We start from the raw sequence: 17,933 nt of genomic DNA, 5'->3' as shown, positions 1-17,933 counted from the left end.
TCAGTTACATGAACAATTATCAAAATGTAAAATGCAGGAAAAAGAATCTCTATTTGAATATTTTTTGGTAATTAAAAATCTATGTTCCAAAGATAATATTGAAAATGCCACTTTAATTGAGTATGTTATTAATGGTATAAAACAATTCTAGACTTAATACAGCTATTCTTTAAGGATGTAAAACTTTGGCAGAACTTCAGGCAAAATTTAATGAAAAAATTAAATTAGATAATGATAAAAACAAATCCATTAAACCTAATTCTAAAACCAGAGGCAACCATTTTGAAAGTAAAATAAAAACAAATACCCACTGCTATAACTGCAGAAATCCTGGTCACATGAAGAATTTTTGCAAAAATAAGAGCAAGGGGAAAAAATGCTTTCATTGTAATTTATTCCAACACACAGCCGCATAACGTACAAAAAATAAGACAAATGTAAAAGATTTTGCCTAACATTTTTCTCGCATGCTATCTAATTTTTAACTGTTTACTGCATGAGTAGGATTGATGAAATGCTCACCATTTTGATTTATGTAAGTGAGATGAACGATGTTATATATGTGTTAATAGATGAACGATGTCATATTAAGAAGTTTTATACGTATATTAATAGATGAACAATGTTGTATACGTACTAATGTTTCATTAAATGTGTTTTACTTCAAGATGAATTGTGATTGCCAAAGACAAGAACCCACATATGTATTTCTCTTTCGATGCAATTACATATATACAAAACTTATATTTTCATAAAAATGACTTAATTAATGAAAAGCATCCCAAAAGCAGTAATAGGGAGGAGGAGGAAAGTATGATTAAGACTCAATATATTGTGAACTTTTTATGAAAGATAAACTTCAGAATAAAATGCTTTTATGAAGAAAAAAATACCAACCTTAGCAAAATCAATTCTTTGTATAAGAATGTTGATGTGAACATCAAATAAATCATGACTAAAAACCAAAAGAGTTTGATTAATATTTTGTGCTTGTCTTAAAGACTCAATCAATGCATACAGATATTGTGCTCTGTTATGCACTTGTACCACAATAACTACATCATTTTCATTAAGTGGACCAAACTTTTCTAAATTATTCACAGTCTGTAAAGCATTTATTTCTTCAATAGTACTAAGCAGCATTAGAAGATTTGATGGCGTTGTTGAATTGACAGAATTTAAAATGGCACTATAATTGGCAAAAAATGCTGATTCTGGATCACTGTAGTGATTTCTGTGAGACACAAAAAGGTCTGGCTTCAGATTGACTATTCTCAACTGAAGCCAAAGGAATGACACAACAAATAATAAAACGACAGTTTTGAAGAGATGAGAAGAACACCGTCTCAGCATTGTAGAACAAAGCCATCCTCTTGCCATTCCGTCATAACCTAAAAAGCATTAAATGTTATAAATTAAACACAATTACAATACTGTACACTGCAAACAAGATTTGCTCCATAACATACACATTTGTTACTTTTCATATTACATGAACACTAACTAACTACTTCAAATTAATCAAAATTTAAAGATAATTATGATAAAAACAGAAGACATTGCTTCAAAAAATGCTCCATGGATACAGTGGCTGATTTATGAAGTGGGTGACCAATATCGCCTGAACTTTTGGGAGCCCCTCAACTTAAAACCCAGGGTATACTTATGATTTTTTAATAAATCATTAGCCCTCAGAGGCCCCTTGCAGCTATATGTGACCCCATAAACCTGCCTCTGCATAGATACTTTCAATCTGCTTTTTTTATAGACATGATTTTAAAATAAAACTTTACATTCAAAGCAACTTATTTAAAAATTCACTTACACTAGGTCCAAACACATTATTGAGGAACATTTTGAAGATGCCATAAAGTACAGTTACTGTAATTGTGTTAGTTATCATATATGGATAATTTCTTAATTTCTCTTCTACTTATTAAACCTGAAACAATTACAATCACCAGTTAAGTAATCTTAATTAAATAATAATTCATATCTATTAGAGAAAGTAAAGACAGCTTTAAGATACACAAATAATGGTACAGTTCTGTTATCGGGACCAGAGTCATCGCCATAAGATTGGTTCATACGGTGTCACTAATGCTTACTTCTAAAGTTGTTACAAAATCAACTTTTTTAAGAAAAATTAAAAGAATGTCCTTTCAAAATTGGCAACGAAATTCCAAATTCCAAAGATGTAATGGTCCCTTGTGTTTTTATTATTATTGTATTTACCATGGATTTAAAAATTTAATCTTGCCTAATGATGAAATATCTTCCATACAATTTCCTCAAGAACAAGGAATAATACAGAAAAAAAAAAAAAAAAAAAACATAAAATGAATTTTTTTTTCTGCTTTCTTTGGCAAGTTGTTTGATTTACCTTAAAAATTTCTAATTTTATGAATATCTATTTTTATTTTTCCCTTGCATTTTTCTTCAACTTAACTGTATTGTATTTTATTTATCATAATTAAAATGTTTTGCAATTATTTTTATGCTTCAAATTTTTTGCCAGATTGTCAGCAGATCCGAATCCAGGTAAGAAATAACAGAACTGTACCCAAATAATGCTTAAATAAAAAAAATTTAAAAAAAAAAAAAATTAGGATTATAGTATATTTAAGGGTGCCCCTTGGATTATCGCTAAGTTATTGTTTCATTTATGGTAACCTGAGTAGTTGAATGTTATGGAAACCCTGTTATGATGTAATTGGTTGCCTGAGTGCGGTGAATTTGAATGATGAGAAAAGATTTGTAAATCTTGGATGTTGGTTAGGAAGTACGTTGGGTCATTTTGTGGTTTACATGGAAAAATGGTTGAATGTGGTAAGATTAATTTGAATTTCTGTATAATTCGTAATCAAAGGGGGGAAAGCATTAATTGACTGGTGTGTAAATGAAGGCTTACTTAGTAGCCATTGTAAGTGTCCTGTTTGTACAAAGGAAATGTGTACGGTCGAACGTTGGAGGATATTTTTTACTTTTATTATTGTGAATTTATGTGGCGATGCCAGTATACATATTCCAGTTCAGATAATTTTAGGAAGTTTTTGGTCGCTGTTAAGAAATTTTGTTTGACTGAGGACACGGAAATTTCTAGATGAGGTAAGTGGATATTTCCTCTGTGTAGCACTAAGATGAATTTTCCTTTTTACGTTTCAGTATAAAGTCTTTAATCCGGACGTCCATAATCCGGAATGATCTATAATCTGGACCTCAAAGCTACAAACTTTCTGTGTATATGTAAACGCATTACGCATGTGTGTTAAATGTATAACGGACGGTATAAGCTAGGCTAAAATTATCTAATTATCTATTTCAGTTAATGTTGCAGATTGCATTGTTCCTTAATCTTCTAATTGAATACGGCTTATTATTTTTTGCAGACTTAGAGCAATTTTATAAAAAGTAAGCTTGAACTTTCGAAAATGTCAAAAAGAGTTTCCAATTCTGGAGCTGTCAAAGGATCTACAAAGCGAAAGCATGTTTCGATGTCCATTAAACAAAAAGTGGAATTACTGCACAAAATGGATAAAGGCATGAAGAAAGTGACAGAGAGGTGATTTGTTTCTCTAACCATTCCGAAATCTGTTTATCAATTTCATGCTGCTCTGCAGGGGGGGGGGGACATTGCGGCAGGCAATGAACTGGAAGTTGATCTGTCAGCACTATCCTCATTCTTCAGGGCAGATGTTTTTATTTTATTCGGCTTAAAATTCCTTACTAAATGTAGTGTTTCATCTCGATGTACATCAATTTCCTCGTCATTATAAATATCACGAATACACATCAAATAGTTTTTTGGTTGAAGCTTTCTAATTTCGACTATGCGTAATGTATGCTTTACGCAAGTGCGCATTAAAAGAAATGTTTAATAAAGTAAACAAATAAATATTAAGCTTTTTTTTGTAAATTTTGATACCCTTTAGATAATAATTGCTTTTTATTTCATAAATTATGATTTCATATTTTTAATTGTATAATTTCTGCACGGCATCTTACCAGATTTAAATTGATGATCAATAATCTGGAAAAACCCCTAATCTGGAATTACCGAAGTCCCGACGAGTCCAGATTAAAGACTTTGTACTGTATTTCATTGTTTGATTTAAAATGTAGTTATTGAGATTATATATTTTTTTGTTTGGCTCTAGAATAGAATTAGCTGCTTCTTTGACTTTTTAAGTGAAAGTAGATCAATGTGTACATGGACAAAGTCAAGGGAGTGCGCAATGCCAAGTTTGTGCAATTCTCTGATTTTTTTTAAAGTGAAAAATGGGTCAATGTATACATGAATAACCAGTTTGTGCAATTCTTTGACTTTCGGCTTGCCAAAATAACAAGTCAACAAATTGCATAAACTCAGTGTCCATGTACCACCAAAAATCGCCAAATTTTGTCAAGGGCTACCCGTAAATATATTTTTATCAAAATTAGCAAAATAGAGAAAATATACTGGTGTACAAAAAATTATTTTAAAAAAATAATCATATTTTATAAAGTAAACATTCTGACATTTTCATGGAATAAACAAAACATAAACCTAATTTTCAATATCCAACCTAATTTGATCAATCTTTTCTGGAATGCAAACAACGGTATGATATCGGTAAAATGCACAGCAGGCACTTTGAATAAAATACGGTTTCTTGAAAACTTTGGCAATCAAAGTTTTGGTTTCAATATTTTTTAATTTGAATAATTTAAAATAATTATATAATTAGTTATTTATCTCTAAATTTAAAGATTCTGAAGCCAGAACAAGGTCATATAAGAAAAGCAGGTATCTTCTGTTATCGGCACCAGATTCATAAATATATGGATGTGGTTCATGTTACAACAAAAGCGAACTACTTGAATTTATGCAAAGAACATAACTGCTAAAGCATATAGTCTCCTAAGTGAAGAATTGAGGCTCAGTTTTCAGATTCTAAATGAGTTAACATGCAGTGGTAATCAAGAACACAAAATATTCTCACCAACATGAATGTTACAGCACAACAGAATTTATGGTATTAGTATTGTTGCATGGGTACGGGTTCGTAATAAATTGAATACACAAGTCCGATGAAAAGCGAATAAAATTTATTCTTATCACAAGAAATAAAACAAAATGCTGAAATTTCCTCAGAGATATTCATACAATATCGCAATATCTTAGAGCAGTTATATTTTAAACTACTAAAACATTGAATAGAGCTCAATTCAAAACACTGAGAAAACTAATCCGATCTCACCGTGAATTCGCTATAATCAATAACAGCATTAAGTAAACAATTGAATTGAGATGTTTTTCTTCGGCTTTTACAAGCTTTTTAATCCTGCATGAGACATTCTGGTATTTTCTCGATTTTTCTGAATAGCAAAAGAGTACAATTATGAGAAATCTATTTATAAAAATGTTAAATGCAGGTGCTTCTGTATTTTAATTTTTTTGACGTAGGTTTCTCTTCAAATAAGTCTCGTGCTGCATTGCATGGGAATATAAAACAATTTTAATAAAAAATTCTACTAAAAATAGCTACATAAATACAAAATCCATGACAGTATTAGTAATAATGGGCACAGCCCACCTAGCCAGCATAAGCCAGCCATATGACTAGAAGGAGGACTGGCCAATCCACCCAAAAACGAGGGAGCCAGCTGCACAGCTGTGCCCCCTCCCCCCCCCAAAAAAAGGCCAAATCAACAAAATTAAACTAGCCTCAGAAAAATCAGGTCAGGGCATCGAGTAACAGAAAAAAAAAAAGAAGTTACACCTTCCTCCTAAAAAAAGAAGAAAAAAAGACATAGCAAACTCAAAATTACTGTTGGCAAAAGGTTTCAAAGCCAGCAGATTTGATGGTATAAGACAGAAGATGTTAAATGCATCTATGGAATAAATATCCATAGATATGTTGAACAGAAGACCGTGCTAGAAAAATTGGCATGAAGTCCTACCACCCCACACAAAGCACTGGAGAGGTGCATGTTAGACCTGATGTGAATGATAACATGCATGCATCTGCATCACACATATGTAATTAATGATTTTTTTTAAAACAAAGGCACTGGGAGAATAAACCATCTCTGAATAATACTCTCCTGATTTGAATCCTGCAGAAGGCTTACCAAACACACTTGGAAGAGCAGTTACATGGCAAAATTCTTCTTCTAAAGTATACCTTTGTCTACCTTGAAGAGCATAATTGTGAAGGAGTGGAAGTAAAGACCCCAAATTGTAATTAATCAGCTCACTGGAACCATGAAATTGGTGCATACTATTTGCACACAAATTAAGAGAGATCACCTTTCCTATTAATGCTAAAAATCTGCAACAGTTTCCAAGATATAAAATCTTCCTAAAATTTTTTTCCTTAGTTTATTTAAATTTATTTATGTTTAAATTATGTTTTATTTAAATTTGTTTCATACTACAGTTCTGTGATATAAGCATTCATATCCAATTTTTCAGTGTATATTTATCAATCCTGATACTGCATAACATCCCAAATAATTTAACAGTTTTTCAGAAATCAGTGTTTTGATGCATATAAAGAAAATTTTGCGCATCAACTAAATCAAAGATATTTCTGCACAGTGAAGGATCAATGCATGTACAAAACATTTTCTATGCTTTCTAAGGGTTCTGCAACTACAGACTAAAATTTATGAAGATGGTTTATTTTTAGATGCTGGCAACATCAGGCTGTTCCAAAAATTCAAAGACCAATGAATCAAGAATTAATTTATCTTCTACAAAATCAGATTAACATTTTTATTTGTCTTTTAACATCAGCTGCTATTCAAACAACAATTTCCTGCCATAGCAAATTCCTTCGAACTGTATGACATTTTTCATTGCTATACGAGAATTTATTAAAATCTAAACTGCTAAAAAAATTTGCATCTTAAATAACTATAATGTATATCTTAATAATTATATTTAATTAGTAAATTTATAAGTAATCTGACCTTTTCTTTCATGCTCATGGTACTGTTTACATAAAAAATTAAAAATATCAAAACCAAACTTTTGAGAGAATCTGAGCTTCAGGTTGATAAACAGAGGGAAGCACATCCGCATAGGATCTGTTAAATGTAAACATTGCCAAAAATGGCAATAAAAGTTCAAAGCTGGTAAACCGGCGAACTGGTTTGTCGGAGGTAGCAACCTGGTTCTACAAGTGCTTGCCTTAGACAAAGAATATTTCTCGTCTGTTCGCGGCTCCGTTTTGCAGCTGGCTACCTAATCACTATCGGGTGAAAATCGGTGGGGGTGAATGATAATTGATAGCACGGCTGTTTAGAATAGTATGGCTGTGCTGTTATGTAATTTTTAAAAGACTTTAAACATGCAGAACCATAGGGTGCCCGACTCCTAAAATATTATGATTAACATGGGCCGCAATAATATACGTTTTAAATAATTAAGTTTTTATTTTTATAACTGTTATTTTTGCCTAAAATAATAAGAATTAAATCAGTTTTCATGCTTAAAAATTTGATATATTTTTAATGCATTTTAACAATTACTTTTCAGAGGATGCTAAGTGTTTATATACAATAGATGATTAGAATGAAATAAAATTTATTATTGGTTCTCTGAGATGACAAAATACTTTTATGGATTCCCAGGGTCATCAAAGTTAGTAAACCACTGCTTTCAGCAGTTAATCAAAGTTTAAATGAATCTTGAAAGATAACAAGGTGTACAATGTTCTTCAAGTTTTATTTACACAATACTACTTTAAAGGATTTGAATATTATTGAAGATCCTTGGCATTGTCAAATTTATTATGAAAAAGGCAGTTGTTTCAAAATACAATGTCTTAAGCTATCAGCAAGTAAATTCAAAAAACAAATTTGAAAAATTCCTTGTGTAAAATGAATGTTTTAAATGTATTACAGTCAAAGGTCGTTAATCCGGACTTGTTGGGACTTCGGCGATTCCGGATTATAGATCATCAGTTTAAATCGCATAAGATGGCATGCAGAAATTCTAAAATTAAAAATATGAAACCATAATTTATGAAATAAGGAACAATTATGATCTAAAGGGTATCAAAATTTACAAAAAAAAAGCTTAATATTTATTTGTTTACTTTATTAAACATTTCTTTCAATGTAAGTTGTTTAAGTTGCTTCGTTTTATGTGATAATACTTTCTCTTTAATTCTATAAACAGACATAATTTTTTGTTCAGTTACAAAGTTCCGCTGTTCAAGTCCCGTTAATTGCTGTGCCGAGAATACCGACTAACTTGTCAATCGAAATTTTTTCGTTTTCACTAACCTCTCTGTCACATTCGTCATGTCTTTATCCATTTTTTGCAGCAATTCCACTTTTTGTTTGATGGACATCGAAACATACTTTCGTTTTGTACGATCCTTTGGGAGCTCCAGAATTGGAAATTCTATTTGATATAATCGAAAGTTCAAGTTTACTTTTATAGTATTGCTCTTACAGTCTGCAAAAAATAATAAGCCGGATCCAATTCGAAAATTAAGGAACAACGCAATCATCAACATTAACTGAAATAGATAATTAGATAATTTTAGCTTATACTGTCCGTTATACATAAAACGAGCACACGAAAATGTATTCTGCGCTTGCGCACACGCAAATGCGCAGTCGTAAGAGGTCTTACGCGCACGCATAAACGCCTATGCGCATGTGTCAACGCGGCGCATGCGCAGAAAGTTTTTAGCTTTGAGGTCCGGATTATAGATCATTCCGAATTAACGACTTTTGACTGTATTTAGAAATGAAACTATTAATCTATTATATGTACAGTAGCACTAATTATTAAACATAATTTTGAGAATATTGACAAGCAAAGCACTTAATGAAAAAGACACTTTTACATGTACTAAAAGTATTAGTATTCTGTATGAATGACAGAGAATATATCTAATGACTACCACGGTCAAATACCTATATAAAGAAAAAGAAACACAAAAAAAAAAGTATTCTCTACCTCGACACTTGAAAAAGCAATCCTGCTATGCAACACATAGTTAATTTCTGATTACATGATATTGCAAGCATTTTCTTCAGATTTTTCTTACAACTGGTTAAGACCATTGAATACTGGTAGTTTGATCTGGGTTCATGTCATGGTTAAAGGGCTGGCTGCATGGTTGATTTTTCTAGTTTTCCTCATGTGTACTTGCATATATAATGCAAGTACAAGCCAGTTTCCCTTAGAAAGTTGTTCATAAAGGCATCCTTCTTCAGGTTGATAGCCGGTATACTTTGCCATATTCGAACAACCTAAACTTTCCTTCAGATTCTACATTGACATGTTATATCTGTTGTAAGCAGGACAATGATCATTCAGCTCCTATCCATGTGGCAGGAATATATTTAAAACATGTCAGAACCATGGGAATCATAACAAAATCGACCGTTTTAATCTTGAAAACTTTATAAATTTTCCCAATTTTCTTACGTCATGGGTTTCACAAACAAGATATTCATACTTTTGTTCAAGTTCATAAGCAGTCGAGCAATACAATTGTGGAATACTAGTAGTTTGACCTAAGTTTGAATCTTCAGTATTCAGTATCTTGGGCCATCACACTGTCATACCCCCTAAAGTTATTACTGCTTGGCATAATAACAATCTCACTTGGCCATGTTACCCACTTTGTCAAAACTAATATATCAGCTGCAGTCTCTCCCAAAAAAAGATTTTTCTCAGAATACAGATAGGTTTGTCAACACCTGGCAACAATTCATGAACTTTTCACACGAAGCATTTACAACTCATTTCAGATACAACATTTTGAGAAGTGTTTCATCTGCCTTTTTCATACATATGGCTGCAGCATTCAGAAGAAAATGATGTTGTCATTTTTAATTTCATCAGGCCTGATGCAAAGTCTAAAATACTCGAACTGCTGGTTTTTCCCACATCTGTTAAAAGGAGAACTAATTTCAACGATATCCTGGAACTGGAATTATCCTAGGGTACATATTAATTTGTCAACAGCATTAGTCATTTCATAAATGGAAATGAAAATATTGCTTTTTCCATTCTCACTTTGGATATTCTAAATTGTACTGATGTATACAGCATTGAATTATGTCCATTTTAAGATAAATTTGCGAAACATCATTTCTTATAAGTTTCCAAACATCTTTTCAGAGATGACTTTCTTACAAGATTCAGATAATGAAGATATATTTAGTGATCATCAGTCTGAATCAGAAAAAGAGTGCGACTCTTCAGAAGACATTCCTTGTGATCAAAGTGACTATTTTGTAGGAAAAGATAAAACAACAATATGGAAGAAAGAACCCTTTCGAATTCAAACACGCATGGCTTCCCATAATATCATAAAAAAAAATTTGCCTGGCAATACACCATATATCTAAAGATGTGGCTTTACCCATCGATGCATGAAAGCTAATATTTGATAACACAATGACTGAAATGACTGAGAAATGCTCTAATATTTATTTTAAAAATATTTGGGGAAATTTTAAAAGAGATGCAAAACCTATGGAGAAAGAAGAGTTTCTTGCTTTTTTAGGACTCTTATACATAGCTGGATTGTACAAATCCTCCCATGTAAATGGAACAGGATTGGATATTTTTTGTAAAACATATACACGTTTTCTTTTCATTCTTCACGCCTTACGATTCGATGATGTCGGAACATGGGGCGGCAGAAGAAAGAGTGATAAATTAGCTCTAGTAAGAGATTTGTTTGAAAATTTTGTGAAGAATTGTCAGAAATTATATCATGTAGGGAAATATGTGACTTTGGACGAAAAGCTAGAACCTTTTCGAGGACGATATTCCTTTTGGCAGTATATGCCTAAGAAACCTGCAAAATATGGTATAAAGATATTTACTGTGGTTGATTTTAGATCATTCAATACTTTTAACATGGAAATTTACTCAGGTCAGCAGTCAGATGAGCCATACAACAGTTCTTGTGAAAAAGCAAAGTGCATCCTAACTCCATTATACAATTCTGGACGAAAAGTTACCACAGACAGTTGGTATACCAGTTATGAAATAGCCGATTTTTTAGAGAAAAAAAAAAATTCTATCGTTGAAACAATACACAAGGATAAGAAGATTATCCCACCTGAATTTGTGTTGAATAAGAATAGAGAATAGCATTCAACTCTCTCTTCGGATTTCAAAGGGATATAATGCTACTTTCTTATATGGCTAAAAAGAACAAATGTGTTAACCTTTTGTCAATTATGCACAATGATGACCATACTGATGAAAGCATGGGAGATTTTGAAGAAATCTGAAGTAATTACATTTTATAACATAACAAAAGGAGCAGTTGATGTAGTCGATTCGCTATTAAATATTGCTAGCATAAATTCAAGGATCTTGCTTTTATCTACTAAAACTCCATCAGAGAAGTTCAGGAATAGGAGGCACTTCTGATTTGGCCTTTGAACTTTTAGATCCTCATTTGAAATCTCGACAGAAACAGAAGGAATACAACGAAGATTCGCAAACAAAGAAAAGAAAATTATGTTACCGGAGATGTTACATGTGCTCAAGGGAAAAACACAGAAAAATCAAAAACTATATGTGTGAACTGTGAAAAAAAAAAATATGTCAAGAACACTGTGAAATAGAAGCTTCATGTATAAACTACAAAATATCTAATTCTTCTTGAGCCTAATTGATTTGAAAATTAATTATATAACTCATTGTCCATGTAATAATTCTGCATAATTGGGATTATAATTGCATTCAAAAATAAAAAAAACACAAATTTCTCAAAAAAATCAATGATTCCTAGTCATCTGAAGAAAACACAAGTACTTTTGATTTATTTGTTATTAATTTTAAAATTAACATTATTTTTAAGCTATTTTATATTATAAATATTTTAATTAATACAAAATGCATTATTTTACTGAATTGTAATAATATGTTTCATTTGTACATCATTTAATTGCAATGCGCATTCTCGTGTTACATAATACAGCGAGCCCTGGCTTAACTATACACCACTAAATATCATGGTTAGCCTATTTATTTTACTTCTATATGCTAAATATCTTATAACCAACGATCCGCTGTGGAAGAAAACCCAAACAGAGGGCTAAAATACTAACCATCCCACAACCAAATAAATTAATTGATATTCTGGTGGATTTAATAAAATATAACTAACGTAAACAATACATATTTAAAAATTCATTCAATATTGCAGTTTGAGGTTTTTCTCTCTCTTTTGACTGTTATAAAACTGATATTAATTATAACCAGTTTTGAAAAGTTTTTTTATTGAAAAAAGTTCAACATTTTTCGAAAACAAGATCTTACAAACACAGAATAAATGAATACAAATGAAAATTCTAATGGAAACCTCAAAGATGTTCATAATCAGTAAAAATTTGATTCAATACAGGTAACAAAATTCTGTTAGTGGTAGTGATGTCAGTCAGAGTAGATTTAAGGGTGCCCCTTGGATTATCGCCAAGCTGCTGTTTCATTTATTGCCAAGTTGTTGCTTCATTTACGGAAACCTGAGTAGTTGAATGCTATGGAAACCCTTTTATGACATAACTGGTTGTGTGATTGTAGTCAATTTGAATGATGGGAGAAGATTTAGAAAGTGTGTGTCAGATTTTAGATAAGAAGTACATTGTTATTTTGTGGTTTACTCGGAAAATTAATTTGAAATTTCTGCACGATTTGGAAAGAAAGGGAAAAAAGCATTTATTGACAGGTGTATAACAGAAGGTTTACTTAGTAGGCTATTATTAAGTGTCCTGTTTTGTGGGAAGGAAATGTGTATGGTCAAACGTTGGACAATAACGGCACTATGGAGGATATTTTTGTGAATTTATGTGCTGATGCCAGTATACAGATTCTAGTTCAGATAATTTTAAGAAGTTTTTGGATGCTGTTGAGGAATTCTGTTAGTCTGAAGACACATAAATTCAAAAATAAGGTAAGTGGATATTTCCTTTGTGTAGTGCTAAGATGAATTTCTTTTTTTATGTTATTTCATTGTTTGATTTAAAATGCAGTTTATTGAGATTATATATTTTTTGTTGGTTGCCCCTTTTAAGTGAATATAGATCGATGTGTATATGAACAAAGTTAAGGGAGTGCGTAATGCCTAGTTTGCGCAATTCTCCAATTTTTTTTAAGTGAAAATAGGTTGATGTGGACGTGGATATCATGTTTGTGCAATTCATTGAGTTGTTACTTTGGATTCATGTAGCAGCAGTTTTTTGCACAAAAATCACGGCTACACAAAGCCAAAATAACAAGTCAATGAAATGCACAAACTCGGTGAAGACACAGAAATTTGTAAGTGGATATTTCCTTTGTGTAGTGCTAAGATGAATTTCCTTTTTTATGTTATTTCATTGTTTGATTTAAAATGTAGTTTATTGAGATTACATATTTTTTGTTGGCTGCTCTTTTGACTTTTTAAGTGAATATAGATCGATGTGTACATGGACAAAGTCGAGGAAGTGTGCAATGCTTAGTTTGTGCTATTCTCTGATTTTTTTTTTTTTAAGTGAAAATAGGTCGATGTGTACATGGATACTGAGTTTGTGCAATTCTTTGACTTGCTATTTTGGATTTATGTAGCAACGATTTTTGCACCAAAAATCGCCGCTACACAAAGCCAAAATAACAAGTCAAAGAATTGCACAAATTTGGTGCCCATGTACCATGAAAAATCACCAAAAGGCACCCGGAAATATATTTTTACCATGATGTCAATTTGATAACTGACAAAATTTTCACCCATTAACAGAACTAAACAAAAAATATTTTTTATAAAAAATTATTGACATATTTATGATGTAATTTTATTTAAAAAATTAACATATGTAGAATTAAACATAAAGAAAAAAAATTTTGTTGTCAACATCATTAATCTAGGCCATTTTTAACCTATAGATATTAATCTGTTATAAAATATCAATGACTAATACCCTCATCCAAATTCTTTCAGAACAATCCTTTTCTTTATAAATACCAAAAAAATCAATATTTATTAAAACAATTAAACTAGCCCACCTACTTTGAAACTTTTATACTATTCTTTTTTAAATAGTAGAAATGGAAATGTGCAATCCATAAAGCTATAATTATTTAGCAACTCAATTCTAAATGCACAGGAGAAAATGAATAAGTTTTAAGTAGACAGTGGAATTAATTTAAGCTTTTTCTACAAGCAAATATAGTCTGGATTCTATGAAATTAAAAATTACATTTATATGTATCAACATTCATCAGAATTTAGTTTTTCATTATATAAGCTCTATCATTCATCTCTCTTAACATACATAGGATGCTCAATTTAAAAGTGGATCATGTCTTTCAGAGTTTATAATTTTGAGCATGTTTTGCTCACAGGGATTCTCTAATTCCTAGACGGTTTTGCAATATATAAGATATTGATTAACCAGTTTCCTCTATAATTATATGTCACTTCTCTGACTGCCATTTTAATATTACACATTATAAATGATCAACATTAAATAATATATATATATATATATATTTTTAATGAGGCATGATTTCAAGAAACATTTGTGAGTTTAGAGATTTTCCAAAAAGTCTTGGAAAAGAAAAGGTATCCTTCATAGTAGTACCCCATCACAGAAGGTGCCTGCATCGTTATGCAGGTCAAATGCTGTTTGAAAATGCAAATTTTCATAAGGGAGCTGCAGCAAAAAAGTGCCAATATACTTATGACAATCAGCTCCTGACTTAAAACTGGTTTTCATAAGGGTATGGGCACCATTATGTCAAGTAAAATTTTTATTTTCATAAAGGTGCATAAAAAAAGCATGGAAATTAAATAAATCTTCGGCACCTTCATGCAAAATCAATTCATTCACATCTCATTTTACTGATTAAACTTAGTGGCACAAACAGCTCTAATGGGCCAAGGCCTGCAGTGCCCCGAAATCGGCTTTCTTGACCGTGGGCCCTGGGTGTCTAAGCATATGCCCTGAACAAGGGTCAGCTTGGTCGCAGGACCCCCAGTGTTTAGTCCCCAAGCTAACTTGGTACTCATTTTATTGACCCAAGGGATAGAAATCAAGGGATGAAAGGCTGAGTCGATCTTGCCCAGCCCGGGATTCAAACCCTGGACCTGTGGTGCTGCTGTGCGATGCCCTAGCCACTGTGCCACCAGGCCTTCATATTTGACGGCATATAAGACACACTTTTTTTTCCTAAATTTGGTCTCAAAAACGTTACCTGCATCTTATACGTGAAGGACACAGTCTTATATGTGAAGGTAACTGCATTCAATAATTGTTTATTTGGCTTTTACGAAACGTGAGAACTAAAAGAAACCACGCTATTGAAACTTTTTTTCCTTGTGTGTAGCCGTCTAAATAAGGGTGCGTCTTATATGCCGTCAAATACGGTAATCAATAATGCAAATGAAAATCAGACATGTATAAGAGTGTCCCAGCATAATGATGCCCACACATTTGTTTGTTTAAAATTAGAAATTGATCTTCATAAAGGTTCAAACATTTTTAGACAAAAGTGCAAAATCACCCACTTTTTTGTTTGGTGCTTTTTACATAATTAAGAAGAATTGGATTTTTGTCAATTTTCTTTGACTTTTTAAGTGAAAATAGTTTGATGTGTACATGGATAAAGTCAAGGGAGTGCACATTGCCATTTTTGTGCAATTCTGGGATGTTTTTTTAAGTGAAAATAGGTTGATGTGTACATGGATACTGAGTATGTGCAATTCTTAAGAACGTGCCAAGCAGTGGGCGATTCTGCACTTTACCATTTTTATATCTGAGCATCTTTATGAAAGTTTCTATTTTTCAGAGCAGTAGCAAACCTGTTTAAGGGTGCAAGCACCTTTATGAAGCAATCCCAAAGGACACGCCACACAATTCAACATAGCTAGGCCAACACGCCACACACATCAAATAGGTTGATGTGTACATGGATACTGAGTATGTGCAATTCTTAAGAACGTGCCAAGCAGTGGGCGATTCTGCACTTTACCATTTTTATATCTGAGCATCTTTATGAAAGTTTCTATTTTTCAGAGCAGTAGCAAACCTGTTTAAGGGTGCAAGCACCTTTATGAAGCAATCCCAAAGGACACGCCACACAAAAACTTATTTAAGAAGCTTGAAAAGAAGTTCTGGGAAACTGGATTTGTATCAAACCTCAAATAATACAACTATAAGAGATCTGGTTTTGTCTACTCACATTCTATTTAAGAATGATAAACTGTTTTCTTCTGGTAATGAATGAACATATCAGTATGGAATAAAACTTTAAAGCTAAAAGTATTTTGAATCCAGAATTGCTTTTTATTCACTGGTACTATCTATGTCCTTGAAAGAGTCTTTAAGAAACTTTGCAACATTTACGTTACACTACAGTATCACACATTTATCAACTGCCACTGCGTAGAACATAAGACCTTTGATTTATCTTTCACATAGCTAGGCTAATACCAGTTTATAGACTACCATCACTTGATACAACTTAAGATCTTTAACTTTAAAATCACAAATGCTTAATAAGCAATATTTCATGATAAAAATTTCTCAGTGTTTCAATACACACTAAACAGCTTCACAAAATTAAAGTTATAGACTAACAACAGGAAAAAAATATATACTTTATGGAAAGTGGCCTTTACTACAATATTTTTATATATTATAAGAATTTAAGATTCTGTTAAAACAGTTCCAAAGAACCTGAAAAGTAGACGAAGAAAAATTTTAATAATTTGTCAACTGCATATTCTAAGTTCTTGTACCTGAAAACTTTATATCAACTATTAGTATGATTATAAAAGAAATAGTTTTTGTTTGTTTGGATTAAGTGCTGCAACTTAATTTACGAAGCATACTATTTTTTTGACCAGAATAGCAAGTAAAACTGAGAATTTAAACCTACAGCGCCACATAAGATTCGCGAAATAACAGAAGGCTTCTTTAGAAAAATTAACCTCTTCAAACATTTCCCGAACATGTTGGTATTAAAAACATTTCACAAAGCATATCAGTTTTACTAAGCAGCTCTTAAATTTCGCTGCACATCCAATGTTGCTAATCCACATGACAAAAAAAAAAAAAAAAAAAAAAAAAATATCATTTCTAGGACTCTTCTATTGTTTATATACATAGTAAATTTTTACGAAAATGATAAAAACAGAAATATTCAAGAGAATCATGTTTAAGTGTGATAAAATGCCGTTCGCTCAAAATAACGTTTCTAAAATCAAAAATCGATTTTAAAACAGTGTTACATAACTACGAATGCTTTATATAAAGAAAAAAAAATTTTTTTTCATGAAACTTACCTATCACTTTTTAAAAACTTTTTCATTATGCTTATGTTTTGTGATGAAATATAGTAACTCATCAGTCTAGTTTCTCTGAAACATAGATCGGATTTACATAAAACGTAAAATTTTTTCTGAAAGTAATAAAGCATTGATAATAAATTATTCGTATCAACAAGTATTGCACATCTTTCTGAAACATTTATATTTCAAATTTATACTGAAGCTTGGTAGCATGTTCATGTGTATTTCAGCACCCAAAAATAATAATAAAAAGACATTTTGTAAGACAAATTCTAAGGTATTATGATGCTTCGCAACTCAACTTTTAAAAATAAACGGAGCTACCCCTTCGATACACGATAGCTCAACGTAGGAAAACGAAACATCTACCGACCGAATCCTTTTCCTGAGCAGTCACAGCTATAGTTAAATAGTTAGATCTGTTATCAAAGTTTTGCACAAAGGTTATAACGTTTCATTGAAGATAAGAGGCGTACATTCAAAAATAAATTATGGAAAAGCATTATCATTTTAAAGTAATTTTAGCATCATTTTATATGACTGAAGGATTATGAATGTTTAGCCCTTAATATGCATGTTGGTTACTTTATGCTTTTTACACGAAATATTAAAGTTTATGGTATTTGG

The 17,933-nt window shown here is 31.6% G+C and overlaps 1 protein-coding gene across 5 annotated transcripts in view; it reads right to left on the bottom strand.

Annotated features, from left to right (window-relative positions):
- Mgat2 (alpha-1,6-mannosyl-glycoprotein 2-beta-N-acetylglucosaminyltransferase) overlaps positions 1-17,933 on the bottom strand; it is a 105,622-nt gene that overhangs the window by 26,592 nt on the left and 61,097 nt on the right. For 2 of the 5 annotated variants that reach the window (XM_085809389.1, XM_085809388.1), the window contains exon 2: positions 898-1,391. In XM_085809389.1, coding sequence (XP_085665515.1) covers positions 898-1,380 — 483 coding nt within the window. In that variant the 5' untranslated portion in view covers positions 1,381-1,391. Of the gene's footprint in view, positions 1-897; positions 1,392-1,825; positions 1,943-16,894; positions 16,920-17,300; positions 17,685-17,933 lie in introns of those variants that run through there. The other 3 variants (XM_085809387.1, XM_085809386.1, XM_035375483.2) reach the window with 3 other exon arrangements.

The sequence above is a fragment of the Stegodyphus dumicola genome, chromosome X2 (assembly GCF_044657685.1).
Source record: "Stegodyphus dumicola isolate Sdum_Otavi_A_Nest chromosome X2, ASM4465768v1".
Classification (NCBI taxonomy): domain Eukaryota; kingdom Metazoa; phylum Arthropoda; class Arachnida; order Araneae; family Eresidae; genus Stegodyphus; species Stegodyphus dumicola.
The sequence above is the reverse complement of the archived record's forward strand: the minus strand, read 5'-3'. Positions and strand labels throughout refer to the sequence as shown.